The 22018-nt window shown below is 37.1% G+C and overlaps 2 protein-coding genes and 1 non-coding gene across 3 annotated transcripts; 1 reads left to right on the top strand and 2 right to left on the bottom strand.

Annotated features, from left to right (window-relative positions):
* Positions 1-697: 697 nt before the first annotated feature.
* LOC104210193 (protein DELAY OF GERMINATION 1-like) lies at positions 698-2697 on the bottom strand. Its single transcript, XM_009759023.2, has 2 exons — positions 2107-2697; positions 698-1364 (listed from the first exon to the last, which is right to left on the bottom strand). Exons 1-2 carry the CDS (start codon positions 2540-2542, stop codon positions 973-975), a joined length of 828 nt encoding a protein of 275 aa, XP_009757325.1. The 5' UTR covers positions 2543-2697; the 3' UTR covers positions 698-972.
* Positions 2698-16869: 14172 nt separating this feature from the next.
* Positions 16870-18548, bottom strand: LOC138886833 (uncharacterized). The gene is made up of 3 exons (XM_070168528.1): positions 18258-18548; positions 17510-18074; positions 16870-17441 (listed from the first exon to the last, which is right to left on the bottom strand). The coding sequence occupies exons 1-3, from the start codon at positions 18546-18548 to the stop codon at positions 16870-16872; spliced, it is 1428 nt and encodes a 475-aa protein (XP_070024629.1).
* Positions 18549-18551: 3 nt separating this feature from the next.
* Positions 18552-18656, top strand: LOC138888828 (small nucleolar RNA R71). Its single transcript, XR_011406407.1, has one exon. It is a non-coding gene; the product is annotated as a small nucleolar RNA R71 (small nucleolar RNA).
* The last annotated feature ends 3362 nt before the right edge of the window (positions 18657-22018 follow it).

Here is a 22018-nt window from a genome sequence, read left to right as displayed (position 1 = left end):
GAACTTGGTAATTATGAAACTGATTTTACTCGTGTTTACTCTTAAACTTTGAAAATTATCAAATAAACTGTTATGGATAGCTCGTCACTGCTTCTCAATTCCTTTTTTTTTTGCTGAGTCGTTTGTACTCATACTACACCTTGCACTTCATGTGCAGATCCATGTGTGTTTGAGCACGGAGACCGTTGAGTTCAGGCGTGATTGAGTTCCGGAGACTACGAGGTAACTGCCAACGTCTGTAAGACCTTGTTACTCCTATATTTCTTTCTGGTTTGTACTGGTATTTAGACATTAGTTGTATTAGTTTTGATACTTAGACGCTCATGACTTGGTGACACCCCGACGTTTGGGGCTAATTTTTTCGCACTTTGAATCTATTTTTTTTAATTCAACTTTGTTTTTTATGAAAATTCCTGATATGGAAGGTTTTAAAGTATTTTTATATTTGATTTCTGATATATTTTGGGAAAGTCGGCTTGCCTAGTACCATCGATAGGCGCCATCACGACATGTTAGGTTTTGGGTCGTGACAAAAGAATTACCAATAACTGTGGGGCAAGTAGTACTATAATTTCCTTTATATATAAAAATGTGTCATTTTTTAAACTGATTAAAACAGAAAAAATGACATATAAAATAAAACAAAAAATTGAGTAGTTTTCTGTTGTTAGTTATCACAAATGAAAGGCTTCTGAAATTTAATAAGCATTTTTCTACAACCAAACTATATAGTATTATATTTTTTTCATTTTTAGCTACTAGTACCATTTTGCTACACGTGGATACACATACAAACTATTAGTGTTTAGAATTTACAACTACCCTACATAAGACCAGCCGCGATCTAGATCATGCTTATAAGTAGCATCCCGAACTAACACAATTCACGAGTGTGTATACGTATAAAATCATAACTTTAAAATATTAAAATTTATTTAATTAAAATACTTTAAAATATTAAAATTTACTTAATTAAAATTCTGGATTCGCATCGGAGTAGAGGGTGGCTGCATCCTTTTTCTTACCCCACTCATGAAGCCTTAAATGGAGCTCAGCAGCAGCAATCAGGAAATGAATTGCTTGAGTTGGTGTCAAAATGGCTAAAATTTCCTTGAGAGTGTTTAGCCTTAGATTATCTGCCTTTTGTAGGATTATTACTAGACCTTCCTCCTTAGTTGCCAGATTTGCTTCCACTTCTTCCTCAAGTATTCCTCCTCCTCCTCCACTAATCATCATCAGCTGAGTCACAACATGGGATAACTCCACCATTGATGCATCTGCAACAGTTTCTTGAACCTTGGCTAGTTTCTCACTTGAATCTTTCTCCTCCCTTATAGTTTTCTTTTGCAGTTCATCAACCTTACCTGCAGAGGCGTAGCCAGAAATTTCACTATAGGTGTTCACACTTTAAAAAAAGTAAATAAATTTTTTCTTGAAAGAAATCTGAACATTCATAATATATATTCCTCCATTTAAAAAAGAAATACTAGTACTTTTCAAATTTTGAAAGTCAAACTTCCTTTGAGATTGAATCTTTAGAATCATGTGCTTAAGAGGGTGAACGTAGAATCATCAATAGTTCTAGTCTGAATTTCTCTACAAGCTGATCGCGAGGAAGAATAGCAAAATTCCGCTTTAAAAAACCTTACCTTAAATGTGTCGAAATTGAAATTATCTCATTAGCGGTAATGATACGGTTAATGAAATATGGATACAATATTAACTTTGACCATGAATTCACATAACTTATTTGTTAATTATTGTGACTTATAGTATATACATAAAAAGTAAGTCACAATAATTAACAAATTAAATATTTAAAAAGTATATGAAAAAATCGTGGTTAAATAACAACTTGTTTGACTTTCAAATCCGAAAAGAATATTTGGGACGGAAGAATAATATTTAATTTACATATAGTAGCGGATCTAGTACCCATTGTGGGTCACTTATGGGTGCTCAAGCACCCATTATCTTTGACTAAATTTAGTAAATTTATATAGATAAAGCATTTATAACTAAACTTCTTTTTCCTTAAAATATTAAATCCGCTACTACCTGCCTATACAATATAAACGAAGAGTGTTCAATTGACCGCTTGCTTACTTATTTGGTCAGGAGAGAGGTCCCCTAAGTCACCCGTTGTGATTCCTCTAATCAACTGGGGAAGACGAGGTTCGAATTGCAACCCTGATTTTGAATAGAGCAAGTGAAAGGCCATGCTTGGTCTCCAACCTCCAATCCATAAGAAAGCTCCCTCAAGATTACTCCTCCATGTAGGATTTAACATCCCAAAAACATCTTCCTCTGTATATTTTGACTTTTCCCCATAATACCCCTCATAGTGTTGTATAACCCTTTCAATTAGTGGCACTAACACCCTCTCTTCTACCACAATATTATTGTCTTTGCTTACATCTCTCGAGGCAGAAACCAGCTCTTTCAGTTCTTGATTCTGCTCAGCTAGCCATGTTTCAAAAAACTTGTGAAATGTATTGTCGTTTTCTTCCACCCCGTTTCTGCTCATTAACGCGGGAGCCATTTATTTTCGGACTATGCAAATTAAATATGGATATTTGCATATATATATATAGAGAGAGAGTGGAAGATCACTCTTGGCCATTTTTGGTCTTATAAAAACTACTGCACAATCTGTGGGCTATTCGGGCGGTACAGCTAGGCGTTATCTGAAACATAGGTTTGGGGGTATCGGTTTGGGGGTTTAGTTCATTGTGTGGGTCTTCGTAAAACATGCATGCAATTGTCAGCAATAAATCTTGATGAGAGAGACAAAATACAAGTTGTACGCGGGGCCGGGATGTAGTGTGTCACCAACGGTTTCAATTGAATCCACAACTTTAGTGTCTAAAGTAAAAATTTATATATAAAAATCATTAAAATTATAAATATAGTAGATATGAACTCATAACTTTAAAATATAATGGATTTACTAAAAATTTAAAAGTTTAAATCCATAAAATTTAAATCTTAAACTCGCCTATGGTGGTACGTGTTTGCTTTTTTTTTTTTATGATGTAAGGAATGACAATTAAGTCTCTAAGTCGCAATTTCCCAAAAAGTTCTCTACGTCTCCGGTATGTAGCTCGTGTCCGAGTTCTATTAATGTTAGAGTAATATCATTGTTACTTGAATTGTTGGCAACAAAGATGCAACATGCCAAAAACCCTTAGGAAAGCTTTATGCGACATGCACAGGCTAACTATTCGCGATATTACTCAAATATATATTATTTTTTGTCCCAATTAATATAACTATAATTCACAATTATTAATAGTTCAAAATATTTAAATGGTATATGAAAAAATTGTTGTCAAAGAATATTTCGTTTGACACTCAAAATTTGAATACTGTCAAATAATTTGGGACGACGAAAGTAACAATTTCTATCATGCAATTTCATTTGAATCAATAATCAATTTAGCTACTAATTCTTATATTTTTAATGAATTATTTTATTGTGAAATTAATTTCTTCTAAGGGAATAGTACGCGCAAGAAAAATTAAAAAGTCAACTCGGTTCAGCTCAAACTCAGTACTATAAGAAAACTCTTTCCGACTCGGTTTGAGTTACTTGAGTTCAATTGTGTTTGGCTTGAACTTGGCACGAGTTCATTTGCGACGTACTAATAGAGTTCGTTTTAGGTTAATTCAGGTTAGACTCACTCGATACTGTAGGCTAGAGCCGTCAAAATGCACTTGGCCTATGACCCAAGTCAAAATGCACTTGGGTCAAGATTCTTCGAGCCCATTTTAAACAGAGGCTTATAAGACCCACCTAAGTCAGCCCTTTTATAACGACCCGACCGGTCGTTTTGAGAATTAGTATCGCGTTCGGTGGCTTAAGGTCTCGAGTAGCTTCATATTGGGTATATATGACTTGTGTGTATGGCCAAATTTAATTTTCTGATAATTCAGGATCGATTTAAAAGAAGGAATCTTATTTTAGAAGCTTAAGTGTTAAGAGTTGACCAGAGTTTGTCTTTTATGTAAACGACTCCGGAATAGTATTTTGATGATTCCAATAGTTGCGTATGGTGATTTTGGACTTGCGCGTACGTCCGGATTTGGATTTGGAGGTCAGTAGGTTGATTTGATGATTTTGATGAAAATTAAAAAGTTGAAGGTCTGGAAGGTTAAGAGGTTTGACCGAGAGTTGAGTTTATTGATTTCTGATTCGTTGGTGATTCTATGAGTTGGAATAGATCCATTGTGTCATTTGTGACTTACATGCAAAATCTGACGTTATTCCGGATTGATTTGATATGATTCGGCGCGAGTTGTAGAAGTTGAAAGTTCATTAAGTTCGATTTGAGGTGTGATGCATAGTTTTAATGTTGTTTGATGTGATTTGAGGTCTCGATCATGCCCGAATTATGTTATGGAGCTTGTTGGTATGTTCAAACGGGGTCCCAAGGGTCCCGGGTGTATTTCGGACATTTGGATCATGTTGGGTGAAGCTGGTTTGGGCAGGGATCTGGTGTGGTCGCACCTGCGGGCCACTAGGCGCAGTTGTGGTGACCGCAGGTGCAGACGAGAAGGGGCACAAGAGCAAAAGCAAGGGTGGATGAGGAAGACCGCTGAAGAGGAAGCCTGGGCGCATCTGCAGAAGCGCAAGCGCAGAAGCACATTCATGGTCGCAGAAGTACATTTGACTAAGGTACGCTATTTCCGCATAAGCGGATTATTGGCCGCAGAAGCGACCTTTGGACCGCAAAAGCGGAGTTCCTGGCAGATTGTTTATACTTCGAGAGTTTGCCCATTTTTATCATATCTTGAGTTGTAGAGTTCGATTTTGAGCGATTTTGGAGGGTTCTTCACGATTTGAACTAGGATAAGTGTTCTTTACTCGGATTTAATTATATTTCATGATTCCATATTTATTTTTATCACTAAATTAGTGATTTGAGTTGGAAAAAATTAAGGACTTTTGTAAAAACTTCCTAAAATATAAAATGAGGATTTGAAGGCCGATTTGATGTCGGAATTGGATAATTTTGGTATGGTTGGACTCGTATCGGAAAGGATATTCAGATTTTGTGAGTTTTACGGGGTTTCAATGTGCAGCTCCGAAGTTGACTTTTTGGGTTGACTTTTTAAAGATCGAAGCTTTATTATCTGAAATTATTTCCTATGTTTTTTATTTATGATATTGAGTTATTTTGGCTAGATTTGAGCCGTTCAGAGGTTGTTTCACGCGAGAAGGTCATTTTAGAATATTGATTTGGCTTCTTTGAGTTAAGTATATTGTCTAACTTTGTGTGGGGGAACTACCCCTTAAAATTGAGTTATTTGTGCTATTTGTATTATATGAAAATCGTGTACGTAAGGTGACGAGTGCGTACTTGAACTTTTATGTGGAAATTGACCGATTTAGATTCTTAGGCTTCTTTCATATATTTGCTTGAAATTGTTAGCCCATTTTATATCTTTGATTTGTTATGATTATGCTTACTCTGACATGCTTTATTTGAAGTTGTTAACACATGTCATATCCTTTACTTGTCAAGTCTGCTCGTATATGCTTTATTTGAAGTTGTACCTCTTTGATCATTATGTGATTTCCTTTATTGTTGAGTTATTCTTAATTGGAATTGTTGTTACATGATATCCTTTTGTTGTCGGATTATTCTCATGCATTTAGACATAGTTGCTAGTTCATGCCATCTCTTTCATTGTTAGCTTATTTCATATACTAGAATCCGAAGTTTGCCATTTCATGAATATACCTTCATTATCGAGTTTATCCTTAAGCAATTAATTGAAGTTGAAGGTATCAAAAGTCATTAATCTATTTTAGTTGAAGTTATATTTAAAGAGGGTGTTGTTCATTGTTAAGTTACTTTCCCGTTTATTTTGCTGTTATTAAGATTTTATACATATTGTATTTGAGACGTGGGCTAATTGTTGTGGAATATTAAAATTGTTGATTCCTTTAGAAATGTTATGGCCTATGAGCACTTATGGTACGATTTGATATGCCGTGTTGTTGTGATGTTAGCACATGTGATTGTTATGTGAATTGGTTGTTATTATACGGAGCATAGGGGTGGCATCTCACTGTTGTTGCTATGCGAAACATAAGGGTGACATCTCATTGTTGTTGATCGTGCAGAATGATACGGGTGGCTATTGTGTTATTGTCCGAGTGGAGCGATAAGGGTGGCTATTATGCAGAGCGATATGGGTGACTATCGGAGTGAATTAATTGGCATTTACCTGCTTTCTGAATTGGAAAATAAGAGAAAAAAATATTAAATAATGCAACTGTTAATAAACAAAGTATAGTAAATTGAAAAATCTAAATTAGGTAGCTTGTCTAAATTCTAAAAGTATTTACAACATCTCAATTTTAATGAATTCGTTGCACCAAATGTATGGAGATTTGTAAGTATTAGTGATTGTAGTTGAATTTCTTCGGAGACTTTACATTATCGAATTTAACTTTACTTTAATCAAATGCCTACACATTATGCACTCTTAAGTTAGTCGATCGAACTCTATACTAACCAGACAACGACAAAATATATTTGATTATACATGTACATACATGATGATTAGCTGCATATAATACACAATAAAAGACCCGCTGAATTCTACGGTGTGTATATGATTGAAAAATAAATAAAATTTTAAACCAATTCCAAACCTGTTATTACAAGAAGAGAAGTTGGTGCATTGCTAATTAAAAATATTTATGAATAATTTATATAGTCGAGTAACTTTATCATTCGCATCAATAGTAATTTTTGAAAGTAGTGGAGCAAGAACAACAACAAGTAATTTAAATAAAAGGATTTTGGGGGATTTTGGATTACTTAACAAATCAAGGGGTAATTTTTAAATATTTACTGATGATAGGGGCAATCATGGCCAGATAATATAACGGTAGGGTAAATTTGGCCGGATAGTATAACGGATATTAAATATAGACAGTATTCGAAAGTAGAGAGCTATACTTGGCCGTTTTCCCTAAATTATTTAGTTACCTAAAAAAATTGTTACAAGGTGAAGTGGTGACACGCACATGCTAAATATTCACGACATTACTATGTAGTAGTATCTTCTAAGGTATGTGCACGGTATGTATACCCCTCGTTATTAACTAACTAGTTTCTAGGCACACGCGTTGTGCGTGATTTCATATCAATTAATTTTTTTTACATATTACAAAAAAATTTACTATAAAATGTTTTTAGTTACAAATAAAAATTGAAGGAAAAAATATCTTCTTTTTTGTTGAAAATGATCAGCAATTCCTGTTTCAGACGTTTTATGACCGTTATACTTCGAGAAAAACAAGCTTGAATATCATATGCCTATAGAATTTAGAAAGATAGAAATAATAATAGCTATAGGAACTTTTTTATATCATTTTCACAAACAAAATAACTTGTGGTATATAAATATTATTCAGTGAAGGGTCAAACTTTTGAGAACATTAATGGGGACTTGAAGAAAAGTTTAACAAATAACAAATAATTAGTAGGGAAAATGCATAAGTACCCCCTGACTTATACCCGGATTTCCAACTATACACATTTTGTTTGTGGGAATCTTATTACCCCCCTAAACTTATTTTAAATGGAATTATTTGCACCCTTGACGCTAACGTGGCAGAGTGTGTGTATTTCACTCTTCCAAAGGAGAGTGAGAAGCAAGAAAAATGATTTTAAGATTATTTTTTATTCTTTTTTACCATTTTTTCTTACTTTTTTTTTCTTTTCCTTTTCCTTTTCCTTTTTCTTTGTCTTTGTTTTTACTTTTTTCGTTTCTTCCCTAATTCCGGCGGATATTCATTCACCGGCGACTTTGTCTAACTGTTTTTCTTCCATTTTTTCTTTTCACACACAAATTAAACTCTCAAAAAGATCTATTCATAAGCAAAGCAAAATACAATCAGATTTGGGGGGAAAAACTCATGGGAAAATGCATAAGTACCCCCTGACCTATACCCGGATTTCAACTATACACTTTCTTTGCGGGAATCCTATTACCCCCCTAAACTTATTTTAAATGGAATTATTTGCACCTTTAACGCTGACAACCAAGCTCTTGGCAAGTGGTGAGCTACACACGCCCCCACATGTATTTTTAGTACTTTTTTATTCTTTCTTCTTTTTCTTATCCTTTTTTCTTATTTCTTATTATTCTCTTTTTTTTTGGTTATTTCATTCTCTTTCTTTTTGTTTTGGTCACCGACGGCATAAAATGGTGGTTGTCGGAATTTCACAAACACCATTTATTCGGCGAATTTGTTTTTCCAGTGACAGATTTTTATCCCGATCTAAGTGTGTTTTGTTATATATATATATATATATATATATATATATATATATATATATATATATATATATATATATATATATATATATATATATATATATATAAAATTTCTTGAAAGTGTAATTTATGAGTGGGAGGAAAAGCAAAAGAAATAAAAACGAATATTGTAGACAATAAATTTGCGTCAAGAAAATAAAATCAGGACCGAAAAATATCGCAACAATCGTAGTATTTTATTTCGAATATTTGAGTGTTACAATCTCTATGGATCCTCTGATTCTTCTTTCCAATTGTAAATAAATTCAAGGGCCTTTGAGCTTGATCTTGAATATGTATTTGTTGCCTCGAACGATGATCTTGTTCTTGAGCTTGAGCTTGATTGCTTGAACTTGACCTTGATTTGTTCTTCGTTCTTGAACTTGATTTCTTCTTCATTTTTGAGCTTGAACTTGAATTTGAAGCTTGAAACTTGTGGAAGAATTTGCAGCGTTTGATCCAGGAGCTCTTTCTTGCTTCTTGTTATAACTTCTGGTGTCTTTTCTGAGTTGTGAAGACTCCTATTTACAGTTGTGGAAGGGAAGAGTTGTGATAAGAACAAACTCTTTCCAACCAATCAAATTGAAGTATGACATGTCCGTATTTGATTGGCCAGAATATGTCACTTGCACACGTGGCGCGATTTCATTGGCCTTTTAGTGTGACTTGGCATGCCTTGTCATTTTGACACGTGGCATGATCCTATTGGCTCTTTTGTTTGACTTGGCGTGCCACATCATTTGACACGTGGCACTGGGCCTCTAGGAAGATGACATCTTGGGCCTGATGAGATGGGCTCATCATTTGTAGCCCAATTAAATGGACTAGCCCAATGGATTAAGACTTACTTATTTAATCCATATACATTGGACTTATAATTAATCCAATTATATTAGCCCAATAAATTTATTTAAACTAATATATCTTGAATTTTAAAATATAGTCTCAATTATTTTACGAATCTAATTTTAATAAAATTTATATGCCTACAAATGCCCCCTACTTCAAGTCTTGTCGGCCGTAAACTTGATTGGAAGCGAAGACAAATACTTGAAGTATCGGTGAAGCATCAACCTAGGCCTCAAGTTAAGTTAGAGCTTCCGAAGGAAATATCCCCGATTAATTTGAAGATCACAAACTTGGCAACGTATCTTGGAGACATTAATGGTATTTCATAGTTGAACAAGCATAAAGCTAAACCGTAATGATGAAGCTTATATTTGTAATCCCATCATATTCATTATTGACGGAAAAGTTACTGTCCAACATGAATTTGGTTAGCATTTACATTCTTTGCAAAAGTAAACTTCTTTGCCACTAATAAGGATACCATTGAGTCCTTCAGATGACAGCCACGCATATACTTGATATCTTTTCCATATTGGAAACGAATTGTTGCCCCCTTACTAGTCATGTTCTTCTTCGAAGACACGAGTAGTAGCCGAATCCGAAAAATACAATTGCAATATCCCACATCCTCAAATTTATTGTCCGATGCCTTCCCATATGTGTATATATAGACGTATGTTCTTCCCCTCTAAACATCAATTTGTAGTATTCACAAGCTCTATTGAGTCTAGTTTTGTGAACTCAGAAGCATTAATGCGAAGGTAATTTTTTTTCCTTCTTTTCTTATGCTTTTTTTCCTTTGTTGTTCTTTTTTTTTGTAGGTCAAACAAGAAGGACATATCATTTAACGAGATGATCCATGCACGAAGAAGACATTCTTAGGTGTGAGGAGATGAGTACTCATCCTTCTCCGAATATCGAAGAGATTACTCTCATAGCCCGACTACCGGAGAGATTACTCTCAATGTGGCCCGATTACCGGAGAGATTACTCTCAATATGGCCCGACTACCGGAGAGATTACTCTCAAAATGGGCCGACTACTGGAGAGATTACTCTCAATGTGGCCCGACTACCGGAGAGATTACTCTCAAAATGGCCCTATTACCGGAGAGATTACTCTCAAAATGGCCCGACTACCGGAGAGATTACTCTCAATGTGGCCCGACTACCGAGAGATTATTCTCAAAATGGCCCGACTACCGGAAAGATTACTCTCAATGTGGCCCGACTACCGGAGAGATTACTCTCAATGTAGCTCGACTATCGGCGAGGCAAACTTAAAGTGCAAAGAGACTCATATGTCCACCTTAAGATTGGAAAGTTATAGTTCATTTTAAGGACAAACCTGCGAAGAGGCCAATTTAAGGTGCAAAGGGACTTATATGTCCATCTTAAGATTGGAAAGTTATAAAGCTTCAACTCGAAGACGACATCGACTGCAACACTTGGAAAACTTTGAAGATTTGGCGGACTTTGTAGACTTCAACTCGAAGATTCGGAGGACTTGAACAATTCAACTTTAATATCGGCGAATTTGAAGACTGAAACTTGAAGACCGAAGGACTTGAAGACTTTAACTTGAAGGGCTTAAATATTTCAACTTTAAGACCGGCGAATTTGAAGACTGAAAATTGAAGACCGACGAACTTGAAGACTTCAATTTTGAGACTTGGAGGGCTTAAATATTTCAGCTTCTCCTTTGCTTTACATTGTCCGACTTTTATCTTAGTCGCATAATTTTCAGCTTTACGCGCTTGTAACAAAAGATTCATATCTTATTGTGGGACAGTCCAAATAATGAACCGTTTGATTTCTCAAAAAATAGACTTCAATATCTAAAATATTTCCAAAACTTAGAATCAAACACCTTCAGAATTGCCCCGAATAATATATTGAAACCGCCTTTAGATTTTACCACGTTAAAAATTTCAGATTTGCACAATCTCACCAAAAAAAAACCATATCTTGGTGTAAAAATATCGAAATTGTAAACCGTTTAATTTTTTGAAAACTAGACTTCAAAATCTATAACATATCCAAAATTCTCAATCAAACAACTTCAGAATTATCCCAAATAATATTTTGAAATTAACTTTATATTGCACCATGCTATCAATTCCAGATTTGCGCAGTCTCACCAAAAAAATCATATCCCGATGTAGAAATGTCAAAATTATGAACCGTTTAATTTCAATAAAACTAGACTTCAAGCTCTAGAACATATCCAAAATTCTCAATCAAACAACTTTAGAATCATCCCAAATAATATTTTGAAATCAACATTATATTGCACCACGCTATCAATTCCAGATTTGCGCAGTCTCCCCAAAATATTCATATCTTGGTATAGAAGCCTCAAGATTGGAAGATGTCTTACTTGCCATCAATCGAAATTTAAGAGCTATATTCTCACAAATATCTTGGGTTCAAGTCTTACCGAATTTGAAACGTTGTGCCAAGCAATCTTTTCCTTATACTTGTGTTTCCTTTTGACGCCTCTCTTCTCTTCCTCTTTTTTTTTAAGGCAGAGGGCGGACTTGGAGACCAACAAACTTGAAGGTTTGGAGAACCTGAAGACATAAGAATCCCTGGACTTCAATGCAAATACTTGACATCCTCCTAAAATCGGCCCATTGAAGATATCAATTTACCATGGAGGGTTTCCCCCTTTAAATCAAATGAGATCAAAGTTCAACAAGAAGATGGCATTTCAGCTTGATCTTACATTCCTTCATATTTCATTCGAACAACAATTGGGGCAATATGTGTCTTTTGAACTTATGCGACTGAACTTAGAATGAAATCTAAGCTGCCTACGTACCTCGGCGAAGAGGATCAAGTCATACCGTAGTTCAGATTGGGTATTTTTTTATGTCCTAACTTTTGCCTAGGCCGTCTCTTTCGAAGTCTTCAACCTAGCGGACTCTTTTTTTTTAAAATTTTTACGTCCTAACTTTTGCCTAGGCCGCCTTTTTTGAGATTTTCAACCTAGCGGATTTTTTTTATAGGGGGTCATACACAATTTAGACTCATGCGGGCCAGGAGTATAGCAACATGCAGTTTAGGCTTGTGCGTCAAGGAGCGTTGCAACTTCAAGGATAATTCTTATTCAAAAAGTTGCCATTGATAGGGCTGATTCTCATACCATCTGCATCAACCTGCTTGTAAGCCCCACTTGAGTAAGCTTCTTGTACGACATATGGCCCATTCCATTTGAAGTGAACTTCCCTACAGGTTTATGGGAAGTAATTATGGATCTTCGTACGACAAGGACTTGATCTCCTATTTGAAAGGATCTCGGGCGAACTCTTTTATTGAATGCGCGAGATAATCGAGCTTGATAACATTCAAGACTCTGTTGAGCTTCCAATCTCTTTTCATCAAGAGCTTCCAACTCTTCTAATCGAAGTCGAGCATTTTCTTCATCAGTGATCCCTTCTTGAATAGATAGTCGTAACGAAGGTATTTGACGCTCAAGTGGCAAGACGGCTTTGACTCCAAAAACGAGTAAATAAGGAGTCGCCTGTGTTTACGTGCGGTGAGTCGTCCTATATGCCCATAGAGCTTCTTCCATACGGTCATTCCAATCTCATTTGGATTTGGAGACGACTTTCTTTAACAAGTTGCATAGAGTCTTGTTGAATGCCTCAGCTAGACCATTGGCGGCAACATTGTACATCGAAGAGTTACGTTGCTTAAAACCAAAGATATCACAAATCTTGTTCATCAACCTATTGTCGAATGGCTTTCCATTATCCGTAATTATGTAACGAGAAATGCCAAAGTGATAAATAATGTTTACTCGGATGAAACTTGCAACATTTTCCTTCTTTACTTCCTTAAGAGCAACAACTTCAGCCCATTTTGAGAAGTAGTCAGTTGCAGCCAAGATGTATAGGTGCCCACAAGAGGACTTTGGTAGTGGTCCAATAACATCCAATCCCCAAGCGTCAAACGACCAGGATGCAACAGTTGGGTGCAACACTTCAGGAGGTTGATGAATAAAATTCGCATGGAATTGACAAGCCTTGCATCTTCGAGCATAGTCCAAGCAATCTTTTACCATCGTTGGTCAATAGTATCCCATCCTTTTTATATGGAAGTGGAGCTTTGGTCCAGACTGGTGTGACCCATATACCCCAGAATGCGCTTCTTGCAAAGCTTGGAGTGCTTCATCTTCCCCTAAGCATCGCAAGAGTACTCCCTCGAATGATCTTCTGTATAGGGTATCTTTGTAGTAAAGGAAGCGAGGTGCACGACGACGGATTTTAGTTCTTCTCGCGGATTTTCTGGAAGTATCTCATAGCACAAGTAGTCGATAAAGGGTTGTCTCCATTCTTGTTTCTCGACTTCAGAAATAGCAACAAGATGTGTTTCTCCCAAACGCACACACAAGTATACGTGGTCAACAAGTAATATAATGATAAGTTAAGTGTCGAACCCACAGAGACTTGTGTAAACTACTCACTAAATCACTAAAATTGTTATTCAATCCAGCTAAAATCCAAGTCTAATAATATGATTATATTATACTACAATTCTAAATAATAACTAAGTTATCAAGTAACGAGTTGATTGTTGTGTATTCAGTAGAGACAAATATTCCAGGGTTGTGATCGATTCACCATTCGTATTGTGTTCTAATTAACTCTGCCTTTCATATAATTCACTCATGGTTGCTAATTAATCGATAAATGCTCTCATAGCCTTCTCCCGAAGTACTACTCACCTATTCTCAATAGATTAACGCCTATATTCCTATGAAATCAATCTATTAAGAACGCATTAAGATCACAATATTTAATTAAGCACGATGACTAGGTATATTCCTATCCTAACCACAAATCCGCTCCCCCTAAGGGTTAAGATCATGCTCTCTTCAATTCTTCTCTAATCTAAACATGGCTTTCCCAAGCATAACATAGATAGTAAATAGAACCTAACTGATGGCCAGACAATTAAGCAATTAAACACAGAATTGAAGAAACAACCATATACTGATGAATAATCAAGGTCAAGTCAACGTTAAACAACAATATTCATGGCTAAATCACAACCCCAGAACAATGGGTGTTTAGCCCTCCTCAATGCTTCTTGCATGTCTTTTTGCTCCAAGGTGCGTCTCTCCCCTCAAAAATAGGTTTAGTCTTGCTTTTATACGTGTTGGGTAGGTCTAGGGCCGAAATAACCTTGTCCCGGGTGAAATTGGAGAAATTTCACGTCACCGGCGCCCTGGGTAGCTCAGGCGCCCCACAATTTTGAGCTACTGTTTTTGGCGCCACAAGCCAAATTCGCACATTGCCCGGTTTCGTTCGTTTTGGCTCAAATCTCACGCGTTTCGCCCCCCAATTGCTCCTGAATCATTTCTATACATAAAAACACTTCAAATTAATATAAATCATAGCATTTAAGATCCCAAATTCACGAAACAAATGTAAAATATGAGGCGATATACATAGAAATATATATGCTTTAAGCTAAACATCAACACCCCACACTTAGACTCTTGCTCGTCCTCGAGCAATGGGACTATCTAATAAACCCCCAACTACATACAAGTATCAATTATAGAGGAGCACTTTAACTTTTAACCACACATTATACCCTTGACTATGATCAATGCCGGCACACAAGCATGAACACACAAAAATTCACATTCTTCCCGTTTAAGCAAGCCTAAGTATAACCCTTCGATTCAATAATTTCCAATAACCTATTAGTCACCACCCAACCTCAACATTCGACTTGCAACCACTAAGCACTCTCAATTTATGCACTTACCCAACAAGAAAGTTTACAACATTACCAATCATTCATGAGATCATGTGCCCTCACCAACAAACAAAAGAGTGAATATAAATTGGTCCACACATTCAAATATACTTTCGAATATAGATCAAGGAAATCACACAATTGAACAAAATTCGCTCACTCTCATAAAGAATTCATATGCATCCCGTGGTCGTACCATAAGCTTGCCCGTAGTGTATATCTCCACTAATTTAAGCTAGCCAAATCGAGGATCAATTAGGACTTTTAGGTTGTAATGTAGGCTAAGGGACGGGTAGGATATATTTAAAAATAGTGGCTCACCCTCCTAAGCACTTTAATATACTACATTTACAATTCAAGCTCATATTCTTCTCAACCAATTCATTTGCCACATATAACATAGCCCTCTTTTCAATTAAGCACTTCTCTATTTTTCACTAGCACAAATCAATAAGAATTTGAGGTGTTTTATTTTCTACATACATTCACACTATCATTTTTCTTCTCTTTTCTCTTTTTTTTTTTCACACACTCCATACAATAAAGTTCATCGGTTAGTGACCTTTAATTTCAACTTTAGTGCACCAACGGGCCCTTCTATGGTTCCACTTAAAAGATACTCCTCAATCTCTAACCTTATTCCTTTTAGCGACTAAGTGCCTTAGAAGGTAAAGGTTCAATAAATATCAAATTAAGAATAGAATGGGGTATGGCTTGTAATGTGGGTTCCAAAAGAAAGGTCTATAGGCTCAAAGAGGCTAGCAACGGAAAATTTTACTTTTATGTGACAAGCACATCTATGATCAAGCAAGAAAATGCCTACGTCATCTCCTAGATATAACACAACTTACAATTTCGCTTCAATTAACATACGGGACAAGTTCTAGACTACACAGGATAGCACAGAAAATCACAAATCCTCACACACACGTTGCACATGACTCAATCAAGACGGTTTTGTTCAACTCTCAAGTCAAGGAAGCACAATTAAATGAGAAATTTAAGCAGCATTGCACTATGTGGTATACAAGTCAAACAACTAAGAAACGGCGTCACAAAATAGGCTATTTACTTTACTTAGGCTTCACAAGTCAAACCAAATACACGGGAAAACAGAATGTATGTCATAGCCCAATTTGCCAGCATCAATCCATGTCAATGAGTATCTCAGAACGACTCGGTTTCTTCCTAAACTACTTCTAAAAAGAAATTAAAGTGCCCGATTCGAGCTACATCCTTGGAAAAGAACCGGTGCCCAAAGAAAAACCAAGGAATACTACCTAGCTATTCAAAAAAAAAATCTTTTTGGTGTTTTTAAATCGGACTTTAATCCCTCAAGAAAATTGTCCAAAAGATCCATTGTCGGGAAAAGTCCGAGCTTTTTCAATTTTTTTTATTTTTTTTTAACCTAGACTATGTCTACTACGAGTTATAAAAGAAAAACAATTATACTCTAGAAAGTAGTTTCCCCACCCCACACTTATATTATGCATAGTCATCGATGCATGATCATAAAGAAATATTAAAACAAGGGTGAGAAATACTCCCTGAGACCCTCTCAGACCTAGCTCGGACATGATCCTTAATATTAAGGGCTGGGACGACCCCACACTTAAGATCAAACATGCTCCTCAACTTCAACTTTGGGTACTCAAACTTCCCCTACTCTGCAAAATAAAAACAACACAAAACTTGACACCAAAAAAAATTAATCAATAGATAAAAGATATACAGGTTGGGTTGCCTCCCAACAAGCACCTTATTTATAGTCGTGGCACGACTCTACTATTCTGCTCAGGCTGGGCGCTTTCTCTTCTTCTTTCTCCCATGAAGTCTATCCTTTTTGCACGTTCTCAAAAGGTCTCCTCTTTTATCTCTGGTTCTTTTCTCAATCATCTTAACACGCTCAGCTGGAAATACCACCTCCTTTTAACACAGTTGTCCCATCTGGATCACTATAATTCACATAAGGACCCTGCTTTATCCCATTCGATTCTACCACAGTAATCATGCACAAGTCCTCATAATGCTTAGGAAGCTTAAGTTCCTTGTACACATTAAAAGTTACCTCCTCATCGTCAACTCTCATTTTTAACTTCCCTGCTCTCACATCAATAATTGCTCCACCAGTAGCTAAGAATGGTCGCCCCAAAATAATGGGCACTTCCACATCTGCCTCGTAATCAAGAACAATAAAATCAGCACGAAGAATAAACTTTCCCACTCGAACTAACACATCCTCAATAATTCCTTCGGGCATGACTAGTGACCTATCTGCTAGCTGTAAAGTGATTATAGTAAGTCTAAGCGCCCCTAGTCCGAGTTGCTTGAACAAAGAGGATGACATCAAATTTATACTGGCCCCTAAATCACACAAGGCTCTACCAACTTCTTGTTTTCCAAGAGACAAATGAATTGTGAAACTCCCAGGATCCTTCAACTTAGGAGGAAGTTTACTCTGAACTCTGGCACTGCACTCTTCAGTAAGTGCAACTATTTCAAACTCTACATGTCTTCGTTTGTTTGCCACAATATCTCTGAGATACCTTGCATACTTAGGGACTTCGTGCAAATTTCCACCAAAGGCAGATTCACACTCACTTGGCTCAAAATATCTAGGAATTTCTTATACTTAGCATCATCTTTTTGCTTCTGCAGTCTTTGTGGAAACGGAGGTGGTGGCCTAGTCTCACTTACTGTCTTGGGTCCTTTATCATCTTTATCATTACCCTTAACTGGCTTGGGAGCTAATTCTCCTTCAGGATGATCTGTATTTTTCTTTTTCTTTGGAACTTCTTCTAGTGCTCTTCCATTTCTCAAGGTAACCGCATTGACTTGAGCTTTAGGATTGGGCTCAGTATCACTTGGAAGAGCTCCAGCTGGTCTAGTGTTTTGAGCACTGGCAAGCTGTCCCATTTGATGCTCCAAATTTCTCACTGTTGTGGCGAGGGCTTGTTGTTCAGCCATCACTTTCTGAGAGAGGGCTTGCTGTTCAGCCATCACTTTTTTCAACATGTCTTCAAGGTGACTTGTAGGACTCACTTGTTGTTCAACCTGAGGTGGTCTATATTGCTGTTGAGGTGCTTGAGTCCTGTATTGATTCTGAGTGCCCTGGTTTCCACCCCAAGAGAAGTTTGGATGGTTCCTCTAGTTGGGATTGTAAGTGTCCCCATACTGATTTGTTTGGCCTCGATTTGCATTACCCACAAAATATACCGACTCTGGAATTGATGGGCATAGATTGCTCATGTGACCCTCCCCACATACTTCACAAAATATTTGAACTTGTTGTACCTGTTGCTTGTTGATACTCAAGTTCATCTGGTTGACTTGATTGGTCAGTGTAGCAATCTGCGTTGATAATGCTGAGACGACATCTAACTCAAGAACCCCTGCAGACTTTTGCACTGTGTGTCTGCCCATCTCTCCTTGCCAATCCGGATTGCTCTTGGAGAATCTGTTCAATAATGCATATATCTCGTCAAAGCTTTTCTCCAACACTTGACCCCCAGCTGTAGCATCTACCACAATCTTTGTTTCAGAATGTATCCCTTCTATGAAAGTGTGAGCTAATACTTCATTCATCTGATTGTGATGAGGACAGTCTCTGAGTAGCCCATTGAACCTTTCTCAAGCTGAGTATAAAGATTCTCCCGCTTTCTGTTTGAAGGAAACTATCTCACTTCTGATCTTTGCAGTTTTGCATGAAGGGAAGAACCTTGCCAGAATTTTTCTTGCCAAATCATTCCATGTTGTAATTGAATTAGCTGGTTCTGCTTTTAGCCATCGCTTAGCCTCGCCCAACAGAGAGAATGGAAAAAGTGTAAGCCTCACATAATCTGGAGTGACCCCGTTAGTGATGTAAGTATCACTAATCTCCAAGAAGTTCAGAATATGCTATTGTGGATCCTCGTGTGGAAGACCCATAAATTTCCCGTTTGCATGAAGTAACTGGATCATGCTCTGTTTCAGCTCAAAGTGCCCAGTGATTCTAGGCTTCACTATGCTGGAGGTAACATTAGCAATACTGGGCATTGCTACCTTATGAACAGCCATTTGTTGCTCCTCTGCCATGTTCACAGGAAATTGAATGAGTGCTTGAATATTGTTTGTATCCCTTGCTTCCCTCAACCTCCAGTAAAATGTTTTCTCAGGTTCGGGGTCAAAGCCGTTGAGTCTATCCTGGCTTCTGACCCTACGCATTCAATCAAAGTTTCTGAGATTAGAGCAACAATCAAGTAAAGTTAGACTAGACGAAATAAACAATTAAAGCAAAAACTAGAAAGCAGTTTATATTCAAGTCCCCGGCAACGGCGCCAAAAACTTGTTGCTCCCAAACGCACACGCAAGTATACGTGGTCGACAAGTAATATAATGATAAGTTGAGTGTCGAACCCACAGAGACTTGTGTAAACTACTCACTAAATCACTAAAATTGTTATTCAATCCAGCTAAAATCAAAGTCCAATAATATGATTATATTATACTACAATTCTAAATAATAACTAAGTTATCAAGTAACGAGTTGATTGTTGTGTATTCAGTAGAGACAAATATTCCAGGGTTGTGATCGATTCAGCATTCGTATTGTGTTCTAATTAACTCTCCCTTTCATATAATTCACTCATGGTTGCTAATTAATCGATAAATGCTCTCATAGCCTTTTCCCGAAGTACTACTCACTTATTCTCAATAGATTACCGCCTATATTCCTATGAAATCAATCTATTAAGAACGCATTAAGATCACAATATTTAATTAAGCACGGTGACTAGGTATATTCCTATCCTAACCACAAATCCGCTCCCCCTAAGGGTTAAGATCATGCTCTCTTCAATTCTTCTCTAATCTAAACATGGTTTTCCCAAGCATAACATAGATAGTAAATAGAACCTAACTGTTGGCCAGACAATTAAGCAATTAAACACAGAATTGAAGAAACAACCATATATTGGTGAATTATAATCAAGGTCAAGTCAACGTTAAACAACAATATTCATGGCTAAATCACAACCCCAGAACAATGGGTGTTTAGCCACTCATGATGTAATCAAACAATTGCATAAGTTTTGATTAATTGAAAATACTAGAAAAGATAAAGAATTCTGAGATGTTCTTGCTCCTCAATGTTTCTTGCGTGTCTTTTTGCTCCAAGGTGCGTCTCTCCCCTCAAAAATAGGTTTAGTCTTGCTTTTATACGTGTTGGGTAGGTCTAGAGCCGAAATAACCTTGTCCCAGGTGAAATTGGAGAAATTTCATGTCACCGGTGCCCTATCTAGCGTCGGGCGCCCTCCACGGTGCCCCACAATTTTGAGCTACTATTTTTGGCGCCACAGGTAGGGCGGCGCCCAAATTCACACATTGCCCGGTTTTGTTTGTTTTGGCTTAAATCTCACGCGTTTCGCCCCCCGATTGCTCTCGAATCATTCTTACACATAAAAACACTTCAAATTAATATAAATCAAAGCATTTAACATCCCAAATTCACGAAACAAATGTAAACTATGAGGCAATATACATAGAAATATATATGTTTTAAGCTAAACATCAAGATGCTTGAGTTCATTTTCTTCACCTTGAGCCTCATTTGGCAGCGGTACTACCCATTTTTGGTAGACAGTAACTTGCGCTTGATTAGGCAGGGTTAAATATGAAGCTAGGGCAGCCAAAGCATCCGCCTTCTTATTTTCTTTCCTTGGCACATGCTGAATAGTCACATCTTAACTTTTTAGCGTAATCATGATATGGGCGTAGTTCAGGATTCTTGACCTCGTAACTACCTAAAAGTTGATTGACCACTAACTGAGAGTCACCAAAGACTTGCAATTGCAATCGCTTCATTTCGACAGCCATTTTGAGCCCAAGTATTAGTGCTTGATACTCAGCAACGTTGTTAGAGTAGAGTTGCGTCAACGTAAAAGAGTAGGGCAGAACTTCACCTTGAGAGGTGACAAATACTACACCAGCACTAGCTCATCCGCGATGTGCAGCACCATCAAAGTACATCTTCCAGGGAGGATGAACTTCGATGACCATGGGGTCCTCATCAGGTAGTTCGTCAGTTAGCTCCCAATCATCAGGTATAGGGTGATCTGCCAAGAAGTCCGCTAACGCTTGTCCTTTAATAGCCTTTTGAGGGATGTACGCGATTTCAAATTGTTGAAACTGGAGGTACCACCTTGCTAGTCGCACTAAGGACATGTTTTGACATCACGAACTTGATGCGATTTGCTCTAGAAACCAAACAAACGACATGAGCTTGAAAGTAGTGTTTCAACTTTTGAATTGAGAAGACTAGTGCCAAACATAACTTTTCAATTGGCGAATAATTCAGCTCATTTGATGTCATCATCCTGCTCAAGTAGTAAAGGGAGTTTTCTTTCCCTTCACTATTTTCTTGGGCCAACAGCACTCCAACAGACCTTTCTTGTGCTGAAATGTATAGTATCAATGGCTTTCCAAGTATAGGGGCTGCCAAAACCGGAGGCTTCATCAAGTAGGATTTAATGCTCTCAAAGGAATTGCTACATGCTTGGTCCCATTTGAAAGGGACACCTTTATTCATAAGGAGACTGAATGGTTGGCTAGCCTTCCTTGCAGACTTTTCAATTCATGAATATTCTGAGGCTCAGACATTTTCAAGATTGCATCTATTTTGGATTTATAAATTTCAATCCTTCGATGTCGAACAATGAAACCAAGGAACTTCCTGGAAGTAACTCCAAAGGCGCATTTCAATGGATTCATACTAAGTTGGTACCTCCGGAGTAACTCAAACACTATTCTCAAGTCTTTCAAGTGGTCGCCCTTCTCTCTTGATTTTACCACCAAGTCATCAACATAGCATTCGACATTCTTGTGGAGAAGATCGTCAAAAATATTTTGCATAGCTCTTTGGTAAGTAGCACCAGCGTTCTTCAAGCCAAAAGGCATTACCTTGTAGTAATAAATACCCTTGGGGGTGCAAAACGCAGTAAGCTCTTCATATTTTGGTGCCATGCAAATTTGGTTATAGCCTGATGAACCGTCCATAAATGACATGGTCGCATACCGAG

This window comes from Nicotiana sylvestris, chromosome 3, assembly GCF_000393655.2.
Source record: "Nicotiana sylvestris chromosome 3, ASM39365v2, whole genome shotgun sequence".
Classification (NCBI taxonomy): Eukaryota; Viridiplantae; Streptophyta; class Magnoliopsida; order Solanales; family Solanaceae; genus Nicotiana; species Nicotiana sylvestris.
This window is presented reverse-complemented; position numbering and strand designations above follow the sequence as displayed.